This window comes from Rhincodon typus, chromosome 10 (assembly GCF_021869965.1).
Source record: "Rhincodon typus isolate 14 chromosome 10, sRhiTyp1.1, whole genome shotgun sequence".
Lineage (NCBI taxonomy): Eukaryota > Metazoa > Chordata > Chondrichthyes > Orectolobiformes > Rhincodontidae > Rhincodon > Rhincodon typus.
In genome coordinates this window covers 23,840,075-23,861,940 of record NC_063341.1, presented here as the reverse complement: position 1 = coordinate 23,861,940, position 21,866 = coordinate 23,840,075, and the positions used below count along the sequence as shown (strand labels likewise).

At 39.7% G+C, this 21,866-nt stretch overlaps 1 protein-coding gene across 1 annotated transcript in view; it reads left to right on the top strand.

Moving 5' to 3' along the window:
• The first annotated feature begins 11,526 nt into the window (after positions 1-11,526).
• Positions 11,527-21,866, top strand: part of axdnd1 (axonemal dynein light chain domain containing 1) — a 134,046-nt gene continuing 123,706 nt past the window's right edge. The window contains exons 1-3 of the mRNA XM_048602234.1: positions 11,527-11,558; positions 15,402-15,551; positions 21,524-21,643. Of these exons, the coding sequence (XP_048458191.1) occupies positions 15,434-15,551; positions 21,524-21,643 (238 nt within the window). The 5' untranslated portion in view covers positions 11,527-11,558; positions 15,402-15,433. The remainder of the gene's footprint in view (positions 11,559-15,401; positions 15,552-21,523; positions 21,644-21,866) is intronic.

Here is a 21,866-nt window from a genome sequence, read left to right as displayed (position 1 = left end):
TTTCCGATTGCACAGTGCAGAAAGAAAGTCTTCCAACATCAGATATGACACTAACTTCTACACCACAAAAAGTTTGGTTCTGTTTGTCATTTTAAAAACTCATCTTCCATTGAAAGATGGGTCCCATTTCCCTTTTTGGGCAGTGTAAAGCACAGTTCTGTACCTATCTGGGAAAGATTTACAAAGATGTTGCCTAACTATTATTTGGATGCTATTTGTGAAGAGTTGGAAATTTGCACTCTGCCCTAAAGCCTATCTGACCATTGCAAAATGTTACTGGACCATACAAGGGGATTGATGAGATACAAGTAACTGCTGGCATCTTGTACTTTGTTTTACTTCAAGCAAGCAACAATTTTGATCCATTTGTAAGAAGATGATGCACTCCAATTTGGCATTGTTGTGGCACAGTTTTCTTTCGCATGGACCCTGCAGTTGTGCAATTGCAACATGATACTTTTTGGAGGCTTGGTCTGGACTGGTCTGGGGCCAGAGTAAAGCAAGGCAAGTATCTTTTCAGGTCTTGCCATCCAAATTGCAGTCCAAATTTTGTGCTGACATAAAACCAAAATCACTTTGCACTGACCCCAAACTTGTATTGTGATAATTTGCTACATGGGTCTTTTCTTATGCAGTATCATTAGTTTGATATATCACTGCACAAGACAATTTTGTTTCTAAAATGCATTACCTTTTCTGTTAATATTTGAAGTAAAAAATTTGACCAAAGAGCTGCTGTCTCAAATGTTTAGTAATGGGTGCAGAATTATTTTACTTCTAATACTTCAGAGTTCAGAATGTTGTCTGCTCGTCTTTTTTATGGTAGCTTGTAGCTTTGAATATTGTCATGGCGCAACAGTAGACTAAGTTATCATGAAACAATGGAACCTAGATTTTTCTAGCAGCTTTTCATGACATCAGCATGTCTCGCCTGCATTACAGCTGATGATGCTGTTTTGTCTTAATGTAAGAAAACTAAAGCAATAAACTTGCACAAGCATGATTGCACAATTAACAATGAGGTACATGGGCAACTATAACAAATCTTGAATGATTTTGTTTTAGGGATAAATATTGATCAGGACATTAAACAAGACACGGCAGTTCATTAAATGATGCCATTGGATCTTTAAAGCAGGCATGCAAGAATAGGAAGAACCTCTGATGTTTTTGTTTGAAAAACAGCACCTTGAACAATGCAGTATTTAAGTGTCAACTTCAGTTTGTGTTCAAGGTTCTGAAATGGGGCCTGAATTCGAACTGTCAGACATGTGAATGTTACCAAGGCCAGTGTGAAGTTTTAACTGTTATAACTTCTAAGAGATCAATAACAAGCTCACTTTAATCGCAATCTTGCAGTATAGAACACCTACCACTATTTCACCCTTGTCCTTGAGGGTTGACATACTCTTGAATTATGTATAGAACTAAAAATAGGATGACGTTTTTGTCTTATTGCCTACTAGCGGAGGATTTATAATCCAGCAAAATAGTTGAACTTGGAACATATCAAAAATATTTCATTACCAAGGTTTTGAGTTTGTTCAGTTTCAGTAGCAAGTGACGTTGTGCCAGGGGTGGGATAACTGCATTTATTTGTGACATAGTGGGTTTCAATTTTTGTATGCAAATGTGATTGGGAATGGTGTTTCACTCTTCTGACTTTAGGTCTACATTGCATATTTTTAAAAAATCATGGAATGAGTGTCACAGCAAGGCTGGCATTTATTGACTCTGGAGATCCAACACTTTTAATGGCAGTCCTTGTCTTCCCAATGTGGTTATATCCATAATGCTTTTGTAGGAGGTGTTCCATGAACTAGACCCAAAGCAATCAAGGAATATTACTTTTTTTTGAGTCAGAACAATTTGCCTTCAAGTTCAACTTGGTGTTCCCATGTGTTTGGTAACATTCTTCTAGATGTCATGTTGTGAAGAGAAAAAAGTGCCATAAGCTGTTAAACCTTTTGGCTCAGTTCTCATGGTATTAAAGTGAGTTGTAGTTTGTATTTAAAACCTTACTCTTTCTTCTTGTTTAGGTGAGTAGTTTTTTTTGGTCACCACTGAGGTTAAGAGTGTGCTGGGAATTGCAAATCTATGCCCATGTTTCAGTATGAGCCATGGTCCCATTTTATGTAGACCATTCAAGAATGCTTCAAAAAAACAAAACCCAGATATACTTTATTTCTAACACTTCTGCTATGGACCAGACAAGACCCTGCCCAGAGTATTGTAAGGAGATGGCCGAGACCCTAACTTTTAAATTTATTCAAAGGCAAGTGTAAGGTGCAGTGTTCCAGATTTGATTCGATTGGTCGACCACTGTGCTTTCATCAAAACACACTTTATTCTTACAATACAGTTTTTAAAAAAACTGACAACTTTACTGTATTGAAATACTTAACAAGATAAAGTATTATTTAACCACTGATCAGCAACTGTTCCAAGAGAGGCAGTATCCCATAAATACATCCTTTGGCAAAAATGCAATCCAGCAAATCGGCTGTGCTTCTCACATGCTATCTCATTCCAGTGCAGAAAAAAGAAACCTACCCCTCCTGATTTTTTTTTTTAAGAGGGAGGCTCTCATTTTATGCAACAAGCAGAAACCTAACTGAAAGCAAAGCTAAAAGCCTTCCTGGTTCTGAGAGCCCTGATCCCACCCACCATGATTTTTTTTTTTGTTTCATTTTTTAAAAAAAAAACCACCCAGAGAAAACTCAAAGCTGTTTACCAACTGCCTGTCTGGAAGATTCATTCCAGTACCACTGTGGCAACACCTCTGCAAGAGAAACAGGATCAAACCTATTTCTCTCAAAGGCATTGTACTGTCATACTTCCCAATTGGTTTCCAAGCAAACAACATTTTCCTAACTTTGGTTTGACTTGTGCTTTGACTTGATTGAAATCTACTTCAGTAGTATTTGAATGAGTGATTATTGTGTTTTGAAATAATAGTTTTAAGGATAGTTATTTTGCACTGTTAACAGGAGAGGGGATGGCAGGACTGCCTCAAAAACTGACAACACAGATGTAAAGGATTTTTTTTTAAACTCTAGGAGCAATTAACTACTTGCTGAAGTGAGACTTAGCAATTTCATTGGTGCTTTTAGGGTCTTCTAAAGTAGAGTACCATGTCGGGGCCATAAATTAAATGTGGTTTAAAACTCCATTAATCAGCCTGAAATGGTTGTGGTGAGAATAATTTGCAATATCGCAACTAAGAATTTTGTGATTGCTGTTAAGTTTGAAGGGAAACCATCTGGGGACAAGAGACCTATTGGCTTAGGTAGGTGTAGTGGCACAAATTGTCAAAATGAGCTGTCTTCTAAAGAAAATTATGCAATGGCCAAAAAGGTCATATGAAGGGAAAAACTGCATGAAATTAATTTTTGAATCCATGCCTTGATTTTGAAGTTTATACAATGAGGTTGGAAACAGTGTGCAAACAGCTGGTCTTTGCACAGAAAATTAGGTTCTTCTGTACTTTAATATATTAGCTTAAAAATGAGCTAAATTATTTGCTGTTTCTAAAATAAAAAATACTCTTTGGGAAGATTTGGGTGCAGCCAGCAAGACTAGCTTTTGTTGTTCATCCTATGTGTCCTTTTTACGGATTTGATAGTGAAGGAACTATTATGTAGTTCCAAGTCGGGATGGTGTGTAGCTTGGAATCTGCAAGTGGTAATATTTCTGTGTCTGCTGCCCTTGTCCTTCTAGGTGGTAGATGTTGTTGAAGGAGTCTTGGTGAGCTGATGTAGTGCAACTTGTAACTGGTACACACTGCTGCCACTGTATTAGTCAAGCAAGCAAATGTTCAAGATGGTAGATGGGTGCTATTTATAAGAGCTGCTTTGCCCTTGATGGCACTGAACTTAAACGATATTAAAGAAGTTGCACCCATGTTGTTAATTGCAGCACGATCGCGCTGATTATTTATGTCCTGCTGTTAAATTCTTGTGATTGACATCAGCTTTCTTTGTAAATGTTTGAAAGCTTGTGGTGACTGTAGAAAATAAAGATTCTGTGACATTCAAAAGTAAGGTGAAGACAGTGGCCTAGTGGAGTTTGATTTTGTTATGTAGTTTCCAGACATTATCATGCAGATGGTCATAGGCAGATTTACTCGCTGACTGTGCACTGATGTCACTTATGCCATCATGAAAGGTGGCATTCCCTAGACAGCATGCTGTCACGGTATGAATTTGTTTTCTCCAATCTTGAGGCTGATGCAGTAGTTACGTATGGCATTTGACTGAAATATAACCACATCTTGGATACACTGATTTGGAGACCAAAGATTCGTATGGTGCACATTGTCTGGATGTTTTCCATGTTGGGGACAGCTGCGGACCAATCATCCATCTACAGAAAACCATGTGGCAATATATTCAGCTTGGTGTTTTTTGAGAAGTAAAGTTGAGATAAAACTGGTGTCAAAACTGGGGTGAGAGAATGCAACCTTTGTGGGAAGGTCTTTGGCAAATTGACAATCAGGTGCTATAAACATGAGGAAACAGCACAAGTGACTCAACTTTCATTTTATCAGCAGTTTGAATTCCTATTATAACGATAGAAATTATTTTATTCTATGAAAGAGGATGGGCATTTGACAGTCTAGTCACTTTTAACTGTACTTTTAAAATACAAATAAAATTGCTGTTTCTACTCAAGTGCTTTGTGTTATTTTTAGTGATTCTCACGTGACTGTATAGATTGTATTTAAATTTTAGAGTGGATATACTCCTGAGGTATCTATCTTTTTATTAGTGAATCGCAGGTACCAATTCAAGATTTAAACGGACTGTTATGATATTATGGGGGGAAATGTTGGCATTCAAATCTTTTAAAACCTGTCATATATTTGATAACCCTATTAAAATTATGGCAAGGTAACTGAATCTCATGTTCTTCATCACACATTTTAGTTATGTAAGCTACCCCTGTTTTCTATGGGATGGTGGCATATCTATCTTCGTCTGTGGCTGTGGTCACAAACCAGTTTAAGGCAACTGAAACTTAAAGGAAACTTTGAAGCCTGCAGCAATAAGGAGTGGAAATGTACTCATTAAAACAATTAAGTTTATGAAGATACTAATCTTAACAGTAATAAATTTGAAACTAAGATTGATTTATTCCACTGGATACTTGTCATACATGCTTCAAAAGGCCGTTTTACATACGCATGACTGCCACTTCATAAATTGAAGATGACCAGAAATGTAGCAATTCTGTTTTGACAGAATTCAGGGCTTTGAACAATTAAATTGGTTCACTGGTCGCCAAGACAATCTGACTCCTTTTTCTTTCTGATGATATTGAAGTGGAAAAGGTTCCCACTGTTAAAAGTTCAGGGTTTCCTTCAACCTTCAAATGGATGGAGTTAATTATAATACATTTTTTTGTTAAGCAAATGTATTAAGGGATTTGGGCCAAGGGTAGGTACATTGCCTCCTTTGAGGCAATGGCTCCTCCATTGTCACTGGACTACTGCAGAGGCTCAGGTAATGTTCCGATTTGATCTGATTTGATTTATTGTCATGTGTACCTAAGTACAGTGAAAAGCTTTGCTTGCGAGCAGTACAGGCAGATCATAGGATGCAAGTAAGCAAGGACTTGCAGATCATAGGATGAAAAGAACTTGGACAGAGTGAGGCATACAGGTTACAATGCATTGGAAGTGCACAAAGCAAGATCAACATTATTTGAAGTTAGAGAGGCTGTTCATCAATCTAGTAATGGCAGTCAAGAAGCTGTTCTTGAACCTGTTGGTGCATGTGCAAACTTCTGTATCTTCTGCCTGACGGAAGAGGTTTTAGGAGAACATTACCGGGTAGGAGGGATCTTTGATGTTGGGCAGCCTTTCTGCGGCGATGAGAAGTGTAAATGGAGTCCTGAGATGGGAGGTTGGCTTCCGTGATGGTCTGGGCTGTGCACACAACCTTCTGTAGTTTCTTACGGTCTTGGGTGGAGCAATTGCTGTACCAGGCCAATTTGCACCAGATAGTATGCTTTCTATGGTGCATCTTTAGAAGTTGGTGAGGGTCCTTATGGACATGCTGAATTTCCTAAGCCGCCTAAGGAAGAAGAGGCATTGTTGTGCATTCTTTACCATTGCATCTACATGGGACGTACAGGACAGGTTGTCGATTAGCATTACTCCTAGGAACTTGACGCTCTCAACCTCTGTTGATGTAGATGGGGGCGTGTTCTCCTCCTTTCTTTCTGAAGTCAATGATTGGTTCTTTAATTTTCCTGACATTGTGAGAGCCAGGTTCTTATCATTGCACCATGTTACCAAGCCTTCTATCTCCCTTCTGTGTTTTGACTCCTCGTTGTTTGATATCTGTCCTACCATGGTGTTGTCAGCAAACTTGGAGATGGCATTTGTTCAGAATTTCGCTACACTGTTGTGAATATACAGGGAGGACAGTAGGGGGCTGAGAATGCATCCATTTTGCGGGGGCGGGGGCGGGAGGAGGAGAGACTTTGTCACCAGTGTCGAGTGTTATTGTGGAGGATGTGCAGTTGATTATCTTCACTGATTGCTGTCAATGAGTCAGGAATCAGAGGGCAGATCTGAGACCTAGGTCTTGGAATTTTGAGATCAGTCTGGATGGGATAATGGTGTTGAAAGTGGAGCTGTAGTTGATGAGCAGGAGTCTGACGTAAGTGTCCTTTGTTGTCCAGATGTTCCAGGGATGAGTGCAGGACTAGGGAAATGGTGTTTCGCTGTGGACTTGTTACGTAAGTAGGTAAATTGTAGGGGATCAAGGCAGGCTAGGTGGCTAGAATGGATGTGGGCCATGACCAACCTCTGAAAGCACTTCATGATTATGGACGTCAGAGACATTGGGCGGTAGTCATTAAGGCGTATTGCATGTACTTTCTCAGGTACTCGAATAATGGTGGTCTTGAAGCAGGTGGGGACTTTGGCTTGTAGGAGGGAGAGATTGAAGATCTGTGTTCTGGGGAGCCAAGTTCATATCCTACCAAAGCAGATAGAATTAAGGGTCTAATGATGACCGTGAAACAACTGACACAAAAACAGAAGTTGCTGGAAAAACTCAGTAGGTCTGGCAGCATTTCTGAAGAAAACTTCAGAGTTAACGTTTTGGTTCCGGTGACCCTTCTGAGAAGGGTTCTAGAGATGTGCAGAAGCAGATGAAGCTGACTGTGTATACATGCATAAATCATTGAAGGTGACAGAACAGACTAAAGATGAAGTATAAAGATGCTGCCAGACCTGCTGAGCTTTTCCAGCAACTTCTGTTTTTGTTCCTAATTTACCACATCCGCAATTCTTTCGGTTTTTATTTACCATGAAATGATTGTTAGGGAAAAAAAATCTGGTTCACTTCTTAATGGAAGAGACTTTGCTGTCCTTACTGGTCTGTTCCATGTGTGACTCCAGACTCCTAGCAATGTGTTTGAGCAATAACTACTAGCCCAGTCAGCAATATCCATATCCTGGAAATGAATTTGGAAGAAAATGGAGTTAAACCACTCATCACTCATGATCTCTTTGAATGGCAGAACAGGCTCAAAGGGCTGAATGACCTACTCCTGTTATTACACAAACTAGTGTTGTATTCCTTGGAATTTAGAAAGTTAAAGGGTGATTTTGATCAAATGTTTAAAATATTAGCAGTACAGAGGAGTAGATAGTGAGGTGGGTTCTAGAGATGTGTAGGAGCAGATGAAGCTGGCTGTATATGTGCATTAATCATTGAAGGTGGCAGAACAGATTAAAGATGAAGTATAAAGTTTGCAACATGCTAGACTTTATTAATAAAGAACATGATTGAAACAAAAAAAAAGTTATATTAACCTTGTTTAAAGCACTGGTTTGACTTCAGCTAGAGTATTGCATCCAAATCTGGTGCCACACTTGAGAGAAGATATGAAGGCATTCTGGCGCAAAAGAGATTCACCAGAATGGTTGGCAGGGTTAGAAACTTGAGGTACATAGCACAACTAATTGTAGAGAGGTTGAGATAGAGTAATTGTTAAATGCAAATTTAAAGTGAGCTCAGCTGAAAGCAAAAAGAGAAATAAGATGGAGTTGGAGGGGTAGGGGAAGCTGTGAGTAAAGAAATACTTCAAAGTGAAGGGCAATGTTAATAATCTAAAGTTATTGAACTCGGAGTCCAAAAGGCTACAAAAATCCAAATTAATGGCCCCCGAGTGTGAATCATGTTTGGAACAAAAGAAATAGATTAACGGCACAAATAGCGGTTAATGTGTAAGATCTTATTGCAATTACGGAGACATGGTTACAAGGAAATCAAAGCTCGGAACTAAATATTAGACATTGAGAGGACAGGCAGAAAGGAATACGTATGATTTTTCCAACCAACTGTTCAGAAACTTATTACATATCTCTGAAGCAGGTGGGACTTGAACCTGGGCCTCCCTGCTCTTGGGCAGGGGCACTACCACTGCGCTACAAGAGGGCCCATAAAGGATTCTGTTTGAGAAGGGGTTGGATCTTAAAATAGGGAAGACTTGTACAACTCTACAAGATGTTGGTGAGGCTGCACCTAGAGTATTGTGTACCGTTATGGTCCCCATTTGAAGAGAGGATACACTGGTAATGGAGAGTTTTTTTTTTGCAGATGAAGTGGTTGATATGTCAAGAATGGCTAAACAGATTAGGCCTTCATTCAATAGAGTTTAAAAGATTGATTTCATTGTATGTTTGAATATGATCATTTTCACTGAGGGATTGACAGGGTTCATGCTGACAAGGTGTTCCTATTTGTGGGGTGATCTTGAACTAGGGACTTTGAGTGAAGGGACAACAACTTACATTTCGAACTGAGATGCAACAGAATTTCTTCTCCCACAGTTCAGTGAATATCTGGGGTAGAGAACGCCAAACGATATGAAGGTTGGATCACAAAGTATTTAAAGAAGACGTCGATAGATTTTTGAAATATCAGGGAGTTGAGGCCTATGATAGGCAGGCACGAAAGAGGAGTAGAGACCGAGGTAGCCATGATCTTGTTGAATGCTTGAGGGGCCAAATGCTCTAATCCCTGCTGCTATTCCATTTTCAGATATTCTGCAGTTGACTTCAGGCAAGTTTCCTTTGAACTGAATTCAGAAGCTTTTAACTAAATTAAGAAAAGCTTACTTGTCACAGCTTCGGCTAACTTTAATATTTTCTTTCTCTTGTTGTAAAACCCTGCAAAATAAGTACACTTCCATGAGTATTACAGAAGTCTGTCAGTCATCTGCTCTCTGATACATAGTGGTTTAAAGTCATGATACCAAAGATTTTAATTATTAAACACCATCACAAAAAACAGTTCAGTTCATCCATATATCACTCATTTGAAATCCAATTTTTTAAACTATCTCAGTTGAGACAGGATTTTGAAGTTTCTTTCCTCTCACGTACTAATAAATTATAGGACTGCTTTGTTTAAAACTGCAGGTTTCAGTTCTGACTTTGTTACAAATGGACTGTAGCTCTGTTCCTTTTTGTCTTGTGGTTGTGTCTGTCCTTGTTAAATCTGGTTCCTGTGTCTCTAATCCAGGGTAGCAATGTTTCAACAAGAGCTTTTCGTAGGAACTTTTAACAAAGGCTTTTGTGGGTTGTGTGGTTTTATTGAACTAGGTTCAAGACTCCTGTATACAAAAGCTGTGTTTCAGTGGGTTATCTGATCAAATATCATTGACTATTCCTCTTGTTATCCTCAATAAGTGAAAACATATGCCTGCTTCTGACTAAGCCCACATTGATTGGGACACTGAATGCTTGTATTTGATCATAAATTTATTTTCACAAGCTCTGACAGAAGTGTTTAGCTTCACTCTGGCCATGATCATTCACCTACTGTCATCATTGATACAGTGGAGGAAGTGCAAACCTAAGTGATGGAAGAGTCCTGGCCATGGAAAATTTGAAGAAAAGAATAAACTGAAAAGCAGCAAGAATTAGGAGTGTTAGTGGATGTAATGCGTATAAGGTAGTCTTAGGTGAGCTATTTTACATAGGGTGGGACTCAAAAGCCCATCAAGGAAGACCATGGAAAGAAACTAATGTTTTTGTAGGGATCTGCCAAAGAGGGTGGTTTTTCAAAGTGGAAGTAGACAGGTAAGAAGTGATTGAAACTTAACTCTACTCTTACATGATGTACAAGTTGCATTATAACACCTGCCACTAATCTAGAACAGTGGATGGATTTTGCTTTTGTGGTATTGTGTGGGGAATGAACTATGAATTGGACCTACAACTACCCTTCCTCACAATGTTTAAAAGATATTTGGATAAGTACATGAAAAATAATCCTTCCTCGCTTCACGTTCATAAGTGGCCAACAGTCTGTCAACTGTTCCCTTTCTTTCACACCCAAAACTCCCTTCATTGGGGAATGTCACTAATATACACCTTTTCTTCTAATCAGGCCATCTGGAAATTGGTCCACTTTCAAAAACCGAGGCAGTTGAACTTTACATAATGAAATCTTTATTTACTTACATTTGTAATCGAAATTTGTTATTAACTAATATGAAAGTCTATTAATTTTATTCTAATAAAAGTACTGCCCATCTGGATATCTGAAATGAAACCAGAAGACGCATGAGGGAATTTCGAGCAGTGTCACTGCAGTTTCCCGCATTCTTATTCAATGCGAGAACTCCGTTTAACGACTGAGTGTTCGAAAGTGGGATCTCCCATGTCCATTCGTTGGGACAATCACGAATGTGGCTTAAATCCTAAAACTTATTTCCAGTTCTTAGACGGGAATTTCGGGTCGGGGCTCTTTTTCAGAAATGGGGGAGGCGGGGAAGACTCAAAGCCTTATTTTCTGTTCGACTTCGTGATCTGGGATAAGAAGGCACATTTTATTGAGCTCGCCTGTTAAAACTGTTGCATGGTTTGAGAATTTTTCCGTTTGTATTTCTTTTTTTTCACACGCTGGGTATACTCCTATTTACTTCAGTGGGCTCTTGCACGTTTCTCTGTTAAGGAATTGCAGGGTATTTTTGTGTCATTCCTTATTACGTTTATCAAGAAATTTCATTAAATACTTGCTGTTCCTCTTAGCAGTCCTCGTGTGCTCAGGATTATCGGGTCTTCAATGTTGCTGAGCAACTATTTCTGATCAATTTGCTTGGAGTCCAACGGAGAGAAAATAAGTGGAGGAGCTTGACAGTAAAAGTTCTTGTCGGTAACCAGGGAGACAGCAGAGCGGGCTGGGCCCGGGGCCTCCGGGACCTGGATTTGGGGGGTGGGCAGCCCTAGCAGCGGCCTGTGGGAACGGTGTGGTGGAGGGGAGGAGGGGGAAGTGAGTGGTCATGTCTGCGGGTAAGACCCCTGTGTCCACAGTCCAGGCCGTTACCTGTTAAACATGGTTATAACTGACAAGAGCGCCCTTGCTGTGAATAGTGGAAACCGGCAGACGGCGAGGGAGATGTTTAGTCGTTGCCATGGTAACGGGGCGGACGGCCGCGTCCCTGGAGATCGGTCGGCGGCAACGGGCGGAGCCTCGAGCGGCCCAGAGGAAAGGGTGAGTGTGGGCTGAGTCCAGCACTTTGCAGTTACTGTAAGTGTTGCTAACTTCCAGCTCGCTCACCGTTTACTGTCTCATAGACCCGCTACTCTTGCCCCGTTGTGTTTTCTTTCGTTGTCGAAATTCATTCCTCCAGTGTGAGCATCGCTGGCTGTAGGCCCGTAATTAATGCCAGTCCCTACAACTTGCCTTTGAGAAAGTGTCGCTGTTGTTTTTTTTAAAACCTATTTTTCTAATCCACCTGTCTACAGATTATTACACACCTCAGGAGCAGGTGGGACTTGAACCTCACTGCACCGCAAGAGGGAACCGCTGTTTTATACAGTGGAGAAACACCAATTCTGGATGTTGCATTGATTACTGCTGGTTCATAAACCATCAAACAAATCTGACATCCTACGGGTTTTGTGGTGCGACAGGTAGTGTTCCTACCTCTGGGCCAGAGTGTCCGGTTTCAAGCCTCTCTTCACGGTGTGACTACCACATGCCCAAACAAGTTGATGAGGAAAAGAAACTGACAGCTACCAAGTGCGCTGCATTCATTATTACGTTTAACGTTGAGCATTTTCATATAGTTGTTCAGGTCAAAAGTAGAATAGCATCTTAAGAGAAAATAAATGTTGGAAACTGATATTCCATGACTTATGACATAGTTTCATGATTTTAATGAGAAGTGTTTTAATCTGGCACCAATGGGCTGTTATAAGAAAATCCCACGAGTTAGGAAGTTAGTGCTCGTTTATTTATTGATCAAGAAATGGGTCTCCAGAAATATTTTTTTTGAAGTCTAGAGGTGCTGGATCCACTGCTTTTCATCATGTGTATAAATGACTTTGATGTGAATAGGAGGTATGGTTAGTAAATTTGCACATGACTCCAAAATATGTGATGTAGTGGACAGTAAGTACTTTGAGTCCTTGATCATACGTGCCAATAGGTGGAGGAGTGGCAGATGGAGTTTAATTTGGATAAATGTGAGATGTTGCATTTTGGAAATGCAAACCAGGGCAGGATTTATACACGTCATGGTAGGGACATGGGGATGCTGCCAAAAAGAGACCTCTGGCATGCAGGTGCATAATTCCTTGGAAGTGGATTCGTGGATAGACAGGGTAGTGAAGAAGGTGTTTGACACCCTTGCCTTCATTGGTTAGAACATTGTGTATAGGAATTTGGATGTCATGTTGTGGCTGTACAGGACATTTATGAGGCCACTTTTAGAATATTGTGTACAAATCTGATCACCTTTCTATAGGAAGGATGTTGTTAAACTTGAGAGGGTGCAGAAAAGATTTGCAAGGGTGTTATAGGGACTGAAGGATTTGAGTTACAGGGAGAGGCTGAATAGGCTGGGCCTTTTTCCCTAGAGTGTTGGAGTCTGACAAATGACCTTGTAAATGTTTACAAAATCATGAGGGGCATGGATACGGTGATTAGCTTAGGTCCTTTTCCCAGGATGGGGGAGTCCAAAACTAGAGGGCATAGGTTTAATGTGAGAGGGGAAAGATTTAGAAAGGACCTGTGGGCTAACTTCTTCAAGCAGAGAGTGGTGCGTATATGGAACGAGCTGCCAGGGGAAGTGGGGAGGTGGATACAATTGCAACATTTAGAAGGCAACTGGAAGGGTTTAGAGAGATATGGGCCAAATGCTGGCGATTGAGACAACTGGTTGGCGTGGATGAGTTGGACTGAAGGGTCTATTTCCCTGCTGTATGACTCTATAAATGAGGTACAGTGAAGTGGTTTTTGAATGGAATTCCAAAGATTGGCGTGGGGATGGCAAAAGGCTGTATTATCATTGGGCAAAGGGAGGTGGACCTTACAAGAGCCAGAATCAGAAAGAACAATGTCCAAGATCTTCTGTACACCAGATAGCCTGAATACCAGATGAACCCCGTGCCGTTGGATGTCCTGAAGCAGTAACTATAAACAGAATTGTCTGAGAAGTTTATACTTCTGACATGCAATTACCCTGCTTCTGGGTTCTCCGAGAATGTTTCTAACTCGAAGATTGACTTTAAAGACTTTGGAGGATTCTGACTTGTGTATCTGGATGGTTATTTGGGAAACCTTTTAGAAGATTTAAAAGTAGTTCTATCTCTGGGGTAACTACACTACTGAAAATCTCTGACTCCCTACTACACCCTCTAACTCCCCAACTATCCCAATGGCATATTTCATCTAACCTCCAACCATCCTTTCACCCAACTGCCACTCTACCCCCTTACCCACCTGCCAACTATGCCCCCAAGCTCCTCACCCACCCATCTAACACAATACTATCTTACACGTTTCTGTAGATTCTCAATGAGGCTTTGGGCATTTCAAACTTTTTGCTTAGTGGAAAACAACAGCTAGTCAAAGGATGTGTGGCTTCTATTGAAGATTGTTCACCCTGATGTCTGTGAGGATTGCTGTACTGTGTCAGTAATTAAAAATTTTGTGTTAGAAGATAGACTTATAAAATGGTAGAAAGGTAAGTATGTAATTTTTTGTTTGATCCAGGTTGGAAATAGAAGAGCCATACCAGACTTGACATGTTAACTGTGTTTCTTTTCTTGGATGTTGCCAGACCTGCTGAGTTTCTCCAGCATTCTGTATTTGTTGGAAATAGGGATTCCATTCCAGATTGCAGGATTTGGGCCATTGTGTTTGGTGGTCAAGATCGGGCTGAGAAAATTGAAGAGATAGAGTGGGTCTGAAACCTGGAGGGATTTAAATACAAAAGAGGATTTTAAATTTCTGGCCAGGTTTTTGCATTGACCATGATGACAAAACTGACGGTGTTTGTTGTCATTGCTCCAGTGAAACTGAAGGCAACTTCTGAACAGTACACAATGGAATTACGTTGAAATCTAGACGTTATTGTCAATGATTCCACAATTCTCCAATTGTACTTTTTGAATGATTCTCAGATTGCAATATCAGAAAGTCAGTTAATTGTCCAGAGCACTCTCTCTTACTTATAGTTTTGCAATAAAATGCCTTTTAAAATGGTTGGTTTAGGTGTAACTGGGTTTTTAATTTCATAATTACTGCAAAACATGATCCCTGGCCCTCAATAACTGATTCTTATTTCTAGAACGTCTAAGTTCATAAATTCCGTGTTTTTATAAATACAATTCTTGTTTAATTTTAGCTTTTGTCTAAATTGAATTGTAATATATTTAGTTAACTGAAATTTAAAATAAAGATGAATGATATTTAAGTGCTGTTTACACAATGAAAATTTCAGTGTGGTTGGTTGATTGCTTAATTACTACTACTACATGCCAAACAAAAAAAAATTCCTTAACTTGGTTCCAGATTTAAACTACCACACAGGAAAGAGAAAATCCATGGTAAGAGTTCGCTAACATTCTCTGAGCACAGTTCCAACAATGTCACTGCAAAGTCAAGGCGATACATTGAGAAATTGGGAACAATGTAGGTTGGAGAATGATCAGTGATTGATTAGGGAGATGTAATGTGGAAAAGAATGTGTGCACCAGACATTTAGTCAGGTGTTCAAGAGGGTTGAGGTCAACAAGGGTAGATGTTTAGAATAGTCACATTTGGAGGTGATCAAGATTTTGTAAGATTTCAGTGCCAGAGAGACTAAGGGAAGATGGGGCTTGGCAATTTTATGGAGGTGAAAATATCTCTTTAAGGTAGGTTAAAATTCAGCATAGACCATTGATAAATCTGAATATTGTGTTTTCGTTTACTCTTGACAAGGTGTATGTAAACTAGTTAAGTATTAATCTTAAACTTAAGTCACAGGACTAGACAAAAAAATGCTTCTGCAAATCTACATAATTATTGGCATTTTGAGTTTTTGTTGTGTGTGGAAAAAAGTCAGTACTGAATTGATTTTAAAGTTAATTTTATTTATAGTTTTTACTAGAAACACTGGAAAGCTGTCGGAAATGTGTGATTCTTTTAGTGACATTCCTAGCGATGATGTTCTTCCTGCCATGCCAAAACCCGATGAGGATAGCGCTAAGCTCAATTCAAATGTGTGCAAATATTTGAAAGAGCAACCAGGTAAGCCAAGAAAGAATTTTCATTTAATTAACTCCTTTTGCATCTTCAGAATATTTCAAAGTGCTTCTCAACCAGTAAGTTGCATTAGAAGTACATTGATTTGATTTTTCTTGAAATATATGGTAATCAGTTTTATACCTGTTTTGAAAGAAAGTATTGAGATGAATTGTGAGTGGAATTCTTTTGATTGTCCATTTATCAAATAAGCAAGATGGCGGCGGAGTAGGGTTCCTAACTGGAGTTCATCCGCTCCGATTGCTTTCCTTTCTTCTTTTCTCTTTTCTTTCTTTCTTTCTTCCAGTTCTTTAGGTTTTTTCTTTCTCTACTTACTTCCTGGAGGGAGCTCGGTCGTGGAGGCCGCGGCTGGGAGACATTAACAGTCAGTCACGAAGTTGCTGGTCACGGTCGGTGGCATTGCGGCTTCATCGATATCCACAGCGGTACCAGAGAGGACTCTGCAACGAGGTGTTGAACACTGCATCGGACATGGGCAGCAGACGTGGCTCAGCGCAAGCCCAGATGACGACAGTGGCGGCAAAAGATAGTGGCAGTGGTGGTCGGTCGCAAAGGACGGTGGCTTTTGGGAGCTGAAGCCTTGAGAGCGGCAGCGAAACCCAGCGTGCTCAATGGAGGTCGGCAGCACGGGCGGATCTTGGCCCAACACAGATGAAAGCATGCCCGGCGCAGGGGAGAGCGAGCCCTCGTGGGGAAAGCCCGTCTTGGAGTGTCGGCAGCCCCATGGCTTAAGAAAGGATTGTAATGTTTGACTTTTTAACTTATTTCTTTATTTTTCTACTCCTATAACTAAGATTTTTGCACCTAGCTACTTTGTACCTAAGATGGCGCCACATGTGGAGACAATGTGCACTTTTTACGCTTGTTCTCCGTACTTGAGTACATGTGACAATAAAATCTAAAATGTATCTCCTCCTTCCTCACTATCCAAGACACCAAACACACTTTGTAGATGAAGCAGCATTTTACTTGAACATTTTCAATCTGGTCCACTGTTTTTGTTGCTTATAATTAGTCTTCTTTACATTGACAAGACCAAATACAGACAGAGTGACCACTTTGCAATTCTGTCTGTAGGAATGACCTTAACCTTCCAGTTGCTTGCCACTTCACTATACCAGCCAATGTAATCAAAGACCCCTCCCAGCCCAGTTATATTCAGTACCACCCTCTTCCATTGGGCAGAAAAAACAAAAGTTTGAATACATTTACCAACATTCAGGAACAGCTTCTTTCCTGCTGTTATCAGTTATTGGACAGACCTCTTATATATTAGAGTTAATCTTTCTCTGCACCTTTTCTGTAGCTGAACCACTATATTCTGTATTGTGTTCCATTACCCTGATGTACTTATGTAAGGTATGATTTACCTGGATAGCACGCAAAACAATACTTTTCACTGCATCTCAGTACATGTGACAATAATAAATCAAATCAAATTTCTGAGTTTCTGAATTTCTAAAGCATGTCTGGGATGGTTTCGTATAGCAATATGTCTTGGTTGTAATAAGACGATGAGCGATATTGGATTTAATAATGAGTAATGTGCCTGATTTAATTAATTGCGTGAGCATTTATTAAATAGTGATCATAACATGATCCAGTTCAATGTAGCATTTGAAAGCGATAAGCATGAATCAGCCATGAGAGTTTTAGATTTAGGTAAGGCCAACTTTAATGAGATGAGGTAGAGACTATCCATGGTAAACTGGGAAATTCTGCCAGTGGGCAAAAAAACTAAAGAACAGTGGAGAATGTTTAAATAAACATTTAATAATACAAAACCAGTTTATACCTCTGAGAGGGAAAGTTCCACTTCACAGATAAAACAGCCATGGACAGACAGCTAAAGAGGTAAGGGACAGCATAAAGCCAAAGGAAAGGGCTTACAAAAAAATGCAAAAAGCAGCACAGATCAGACTAAATGGGAAAGATCCAAAGACAAAGGGCCAAAAAGCAGCTTGTAAGAGCCACTATTGGGATCATGAAAGGAAATTTGCCAGGGACATCCAAATCAATAAGAAGAAATGTTATAGTTACATAAAGGTCAGGAGCAATATTGGCCCACTAAGGACTGAAATCATGGATATTGTCATTGACTTTAGAGAAATAGATATGTTGAATAATTTCCTTGCCTCCGTTTTTTGAGTAATAAAGGAGGATAGCTTGCAAGCAGTCCCAAGGCAATTAATAGTGGATTAGGGACAGGGAGTGAATGAAATTAATGTAAGTAAAACATCAGTAATGAGGAAATTAATGGAGTTCAAGAGTGACAAATCCCTGACAGTCTCCATTCAAGGAGGTAGGGGAGCACATTTTAGGTATGTAATCTTTCAGAGGTCCCCAGAATCAGGAGACATCCCTCTATATTGGAAAATTGCACATGTCACACAGCTTTATAAGAAATGCAAAAGAGGAAAGCCATGGAATTATAGTGCAGAATTGTTGGTCTATAATCAAGGATGGAGTAAATTTCAGTTAATCACGGAGTGCCAGCATGGATTCATGACTGGTAGGTATTGCCTGACAAATCTCGTTGAAGTTATTGAAGAGGTGACTTAGGTAATGGACAGGGAGATGTCTATAGATGTTTATATGGACTTCCAGAAGACATTACAATCACTCATAAGAGACTATTAACTAAGCTAGAAGCTACAGAACTGAGGACAAATTACTGACATGGATGGGAAATTGATTGAGTGATAGGTGAAAAAATGTAGGGATAAGTACTCAAATTGGCAGGATGTGACCACTGCTGTCCACAAGGATCTGAGTCAGGGCCTCAATTAGTTACATGATTTATTAATGACGTGGATAATGGCAAAGAAAGTCATACGTCCTAATTCACTGATGACGCGAGGTTGGGGAGCATTATAGACACTGTAAATAATAGCATAAAATTACAAAGGGATAGTGATAACCCAGTGAATGGGCAAAACTGTGGTAGATGGAGTTCAATATAAATAAATGTGATGTTATCCATTTTGGACTGATAAAGGACAGATCAGGATACTTTCTATATGGCATGAAGTTAATGACAGTGGATGTCCAAAGAGACTTGGGAATTCAGGTGCATTGATCTTTAAAATGTCACAAATGTCTGCAGAAAATAATCATAAAAGCTAATGAAATGCTGGCCTTTATATCTAGAGACTTGGATAAGAAGGATGCAGGTGTTATGCTGCAGTAATACAAAACCCTGGGTTAGACCCCACTTCGAGTACTGAGAGCACATCTGGGCACTGCACCTTAAGAAGGATATATTGGTTTTGGAGGGAGTACAACAAAGCTTTGCAAGAGTGATAACACAGTGCGGAGCTGGAGAAACACAGCAGCCAGGCAGCATCAGAGGAGTAGGAAAGTTGACGTTTCGGGTCAGGACCCTTTCTGAAGAAATTTGACATTTGAGAATATATTATGGCTTCTACCGAGTAATAGTTGAAACAAAAGCAGAAATGCTGAGCATTTTTGCTTCCAAAAAAGATCAAAGAACTGCAGAGGGTGGAAGTCCGAAACAAAAACAGAAAATTGCCAGAGAAACTCAGCAGGCCTGGCAGTATCTGCGGTGAGAATGCAGAGTTAATGTTTTGGGTTCTTTGGAACTCGTGGTTACAAGGTTGTCAGATGAAATAGGGAGGGGAATGGAAAATGAGGCTTCATAATATTGATTAAAGAAATGATGATAGCAAGGTGGATATTCAGAAGGGGCAGGGTGAACAACCAGACTTACTCATGTTGACATCAAGACAGCCTACAGGACTGTATCCCTCTTCAGCCTACGTTAAAGAACCCTGAAAGGAATTGAAGAAAGAGATTGAAATCTCTGGATCACTACCAGTGCTATCGGCAAGTGGAGGATGGCAAGATAATAGTTAATGAATTTGTGGCTGGAGGGATGGTGAGAAGAAAGTGCATTAGATTGCTGAGGCATTGTGATCACTTGTGGGCTTGTCGGATCTGTACAAACTATTGAATTACTGCTTCAAAGCTGCATATGTTAAGACCAGCAGCACGATGAGTTGAAGCAGCGGCATGCTTGACTAAGGATGTGTGGGTAAATTGCAGTTACACAGCAACTCATTACTTTGTCTGTTAAATTTACCTAATGCCCTCATTAATCCAATGTGCAAGTGGTAAATCTTTATGAAGGAACACGACACAAAGATATGAACCAAGCTAAGGCAGGTTGCATTTCAACAGATCCAAGACCAGTCTCCTCAGAGGTGGCTTTGTCAATGCTGTTGGGGAGGTTTTAAACTAGATTGGTAAGGGGCTGGAAGTTTGGAAGTAGATTCCAAAGGGGGAAGAGTTGGAAATGGAAGGCAGATATTTTGAACTGGTATACATGTTGAGAAGGCAGAGGAAACCAAAGTTTGAACAATAATAGAGTTTGATAGTGCTAAGTGGCATATACTTCAATGCAAGATATCTAGGGAATAAGACAAAATAGCTGAGATTGCAGAAGACATGTAATATTATGACACTATAGTTATTGCTGCGTATAGCTGAGAAACAAGCAAGATTGGAAATTCAGATTTTCAGGTGAGGTAAAGAGAGGTATGAGAAAAATTGTGGACAGTGATTGCATTTGGAAGTCACTGCGTGAAAGGGTGCAGGGGTACAGAAGTGCCCATCATTTAAAATTAATTGGTGCGCACTTAAAATGTCATAACCTACAAGACGGCCAAGATCTCTACAGTGGGATTATATAATAATCCTTTTTGGTTGCTGCAGACATGATGGGCTAAAAGGGATTCTTCTGTGCTGTAAGTTTCTACTACATTCTATGATCTGAAGTGATAGTGCTATTTGAACCGATTGCATCATTTGGCATGATTATCCTTCCCATCAATACTGAAAGAGAGCTGCATTATACATACCAGACCAACCTTCAACTAATTCATTTTTTCAGGCAGTAAGTTTTGATTTCCTTATCTGAGAGAGGATGTTCTTGCTGTAGGGAGAGTGCAGCTAAGGTTTAGCAAATTGATTGCTGTGGTGGCATGAATGACATACGATGAGAGGTTGAGTTGGTTAGGATTGTATTCACTAGAATTTGGAAGACTGAGTAGATGACCTCGTAGAAACCCTATAAAATTCTGATGGGACTAGACAAGAAATGGTGGGGGAGTACAGAACCAGAAGTACTGTTTAAGGAGAAGGGTTAAACCTTTGAAGACTGAGATAAGGAGAAATTTTTTCGCCTAGAGATTGGTGAGCCTGTGGAATTCATTACCACCGAAAGTGGTTGAGGCAAAATCATGATATCTTCAATCAGGAGGTAGATATAGCTCTTGTGGCTAAAGGGATCAAGAGATATGGGGAGAGGGCAGGATTAGGATATTGAGCTCAATGACCACCATAATCATATTGAATGGCAGAGCAGGCTTGAAGGTCTGATTGGCCTACACCTGCTCCTATGTTCTATAAATTTAATCTGGGTCCCAAATAGCAATTTGGATCATTTCAGAATGGTGTTAAATATTTCATAGCATTATTTTATTTAAAAGATGTTTTCCTTGTTTTCTATCCAATACTTGAAGCATTCAAACAGAAGTAAGTGTTTTGCTGCTCAATTAAATCATTGCTTTACTGCCTTTGTTCCAAATCTTTTCATATTCTTGCCTGATGAAAATATTGATCCCTTCGAGAATATAATTTCTCCATCTCACAGCTGTTTACAGTATATTTCTGTTACAGGTTTTTCAGCATCTTCTCACATAACAAAAGCAAGTTATTGTGTGAAGAGCTAAAAAATGATTCACTCTTAAATAAAATTGAATTGGAAATTATTTAATTTGACTTGGGCAGCTATGATCAATGTACTAGCATTAAAGACCTATATGAGACTAGATGGGCTTTGGTGTATAGTTGAAATGTCTGCTCTGCATATAGAATGAAGATTTCAAGCAACTTTGAAACTAATGAAGGCCACACTTGTGCTTTGTTTTCAATAGAGTCCAGTCCAACTTCTGAACAGATGTTGAACATATGTGCTTGTTTTGGTGATGGAAAGAAAGACAGGGAGAGCGACAAACCACACACTGAGATTTGCACGCCTTTAAAGGAACAAACAGGTGAAGTGCAAATATTGAACCTTATTACGTATGAAGTCAAACATTTAAAATGTAATGTTTCAATCCTGATCATTTTGATATAAACCCCCTTGAGAGAATTATGATATTGTTTACTTAGATGTTTTCAGAACTTTTCTTTTGGTCTGATCTTGTGAGTAATGATACTAGCTGGTGTTCAATTAAGCCACATAAAACAGATTTGGTTTCCAGCATGTACTAGGTG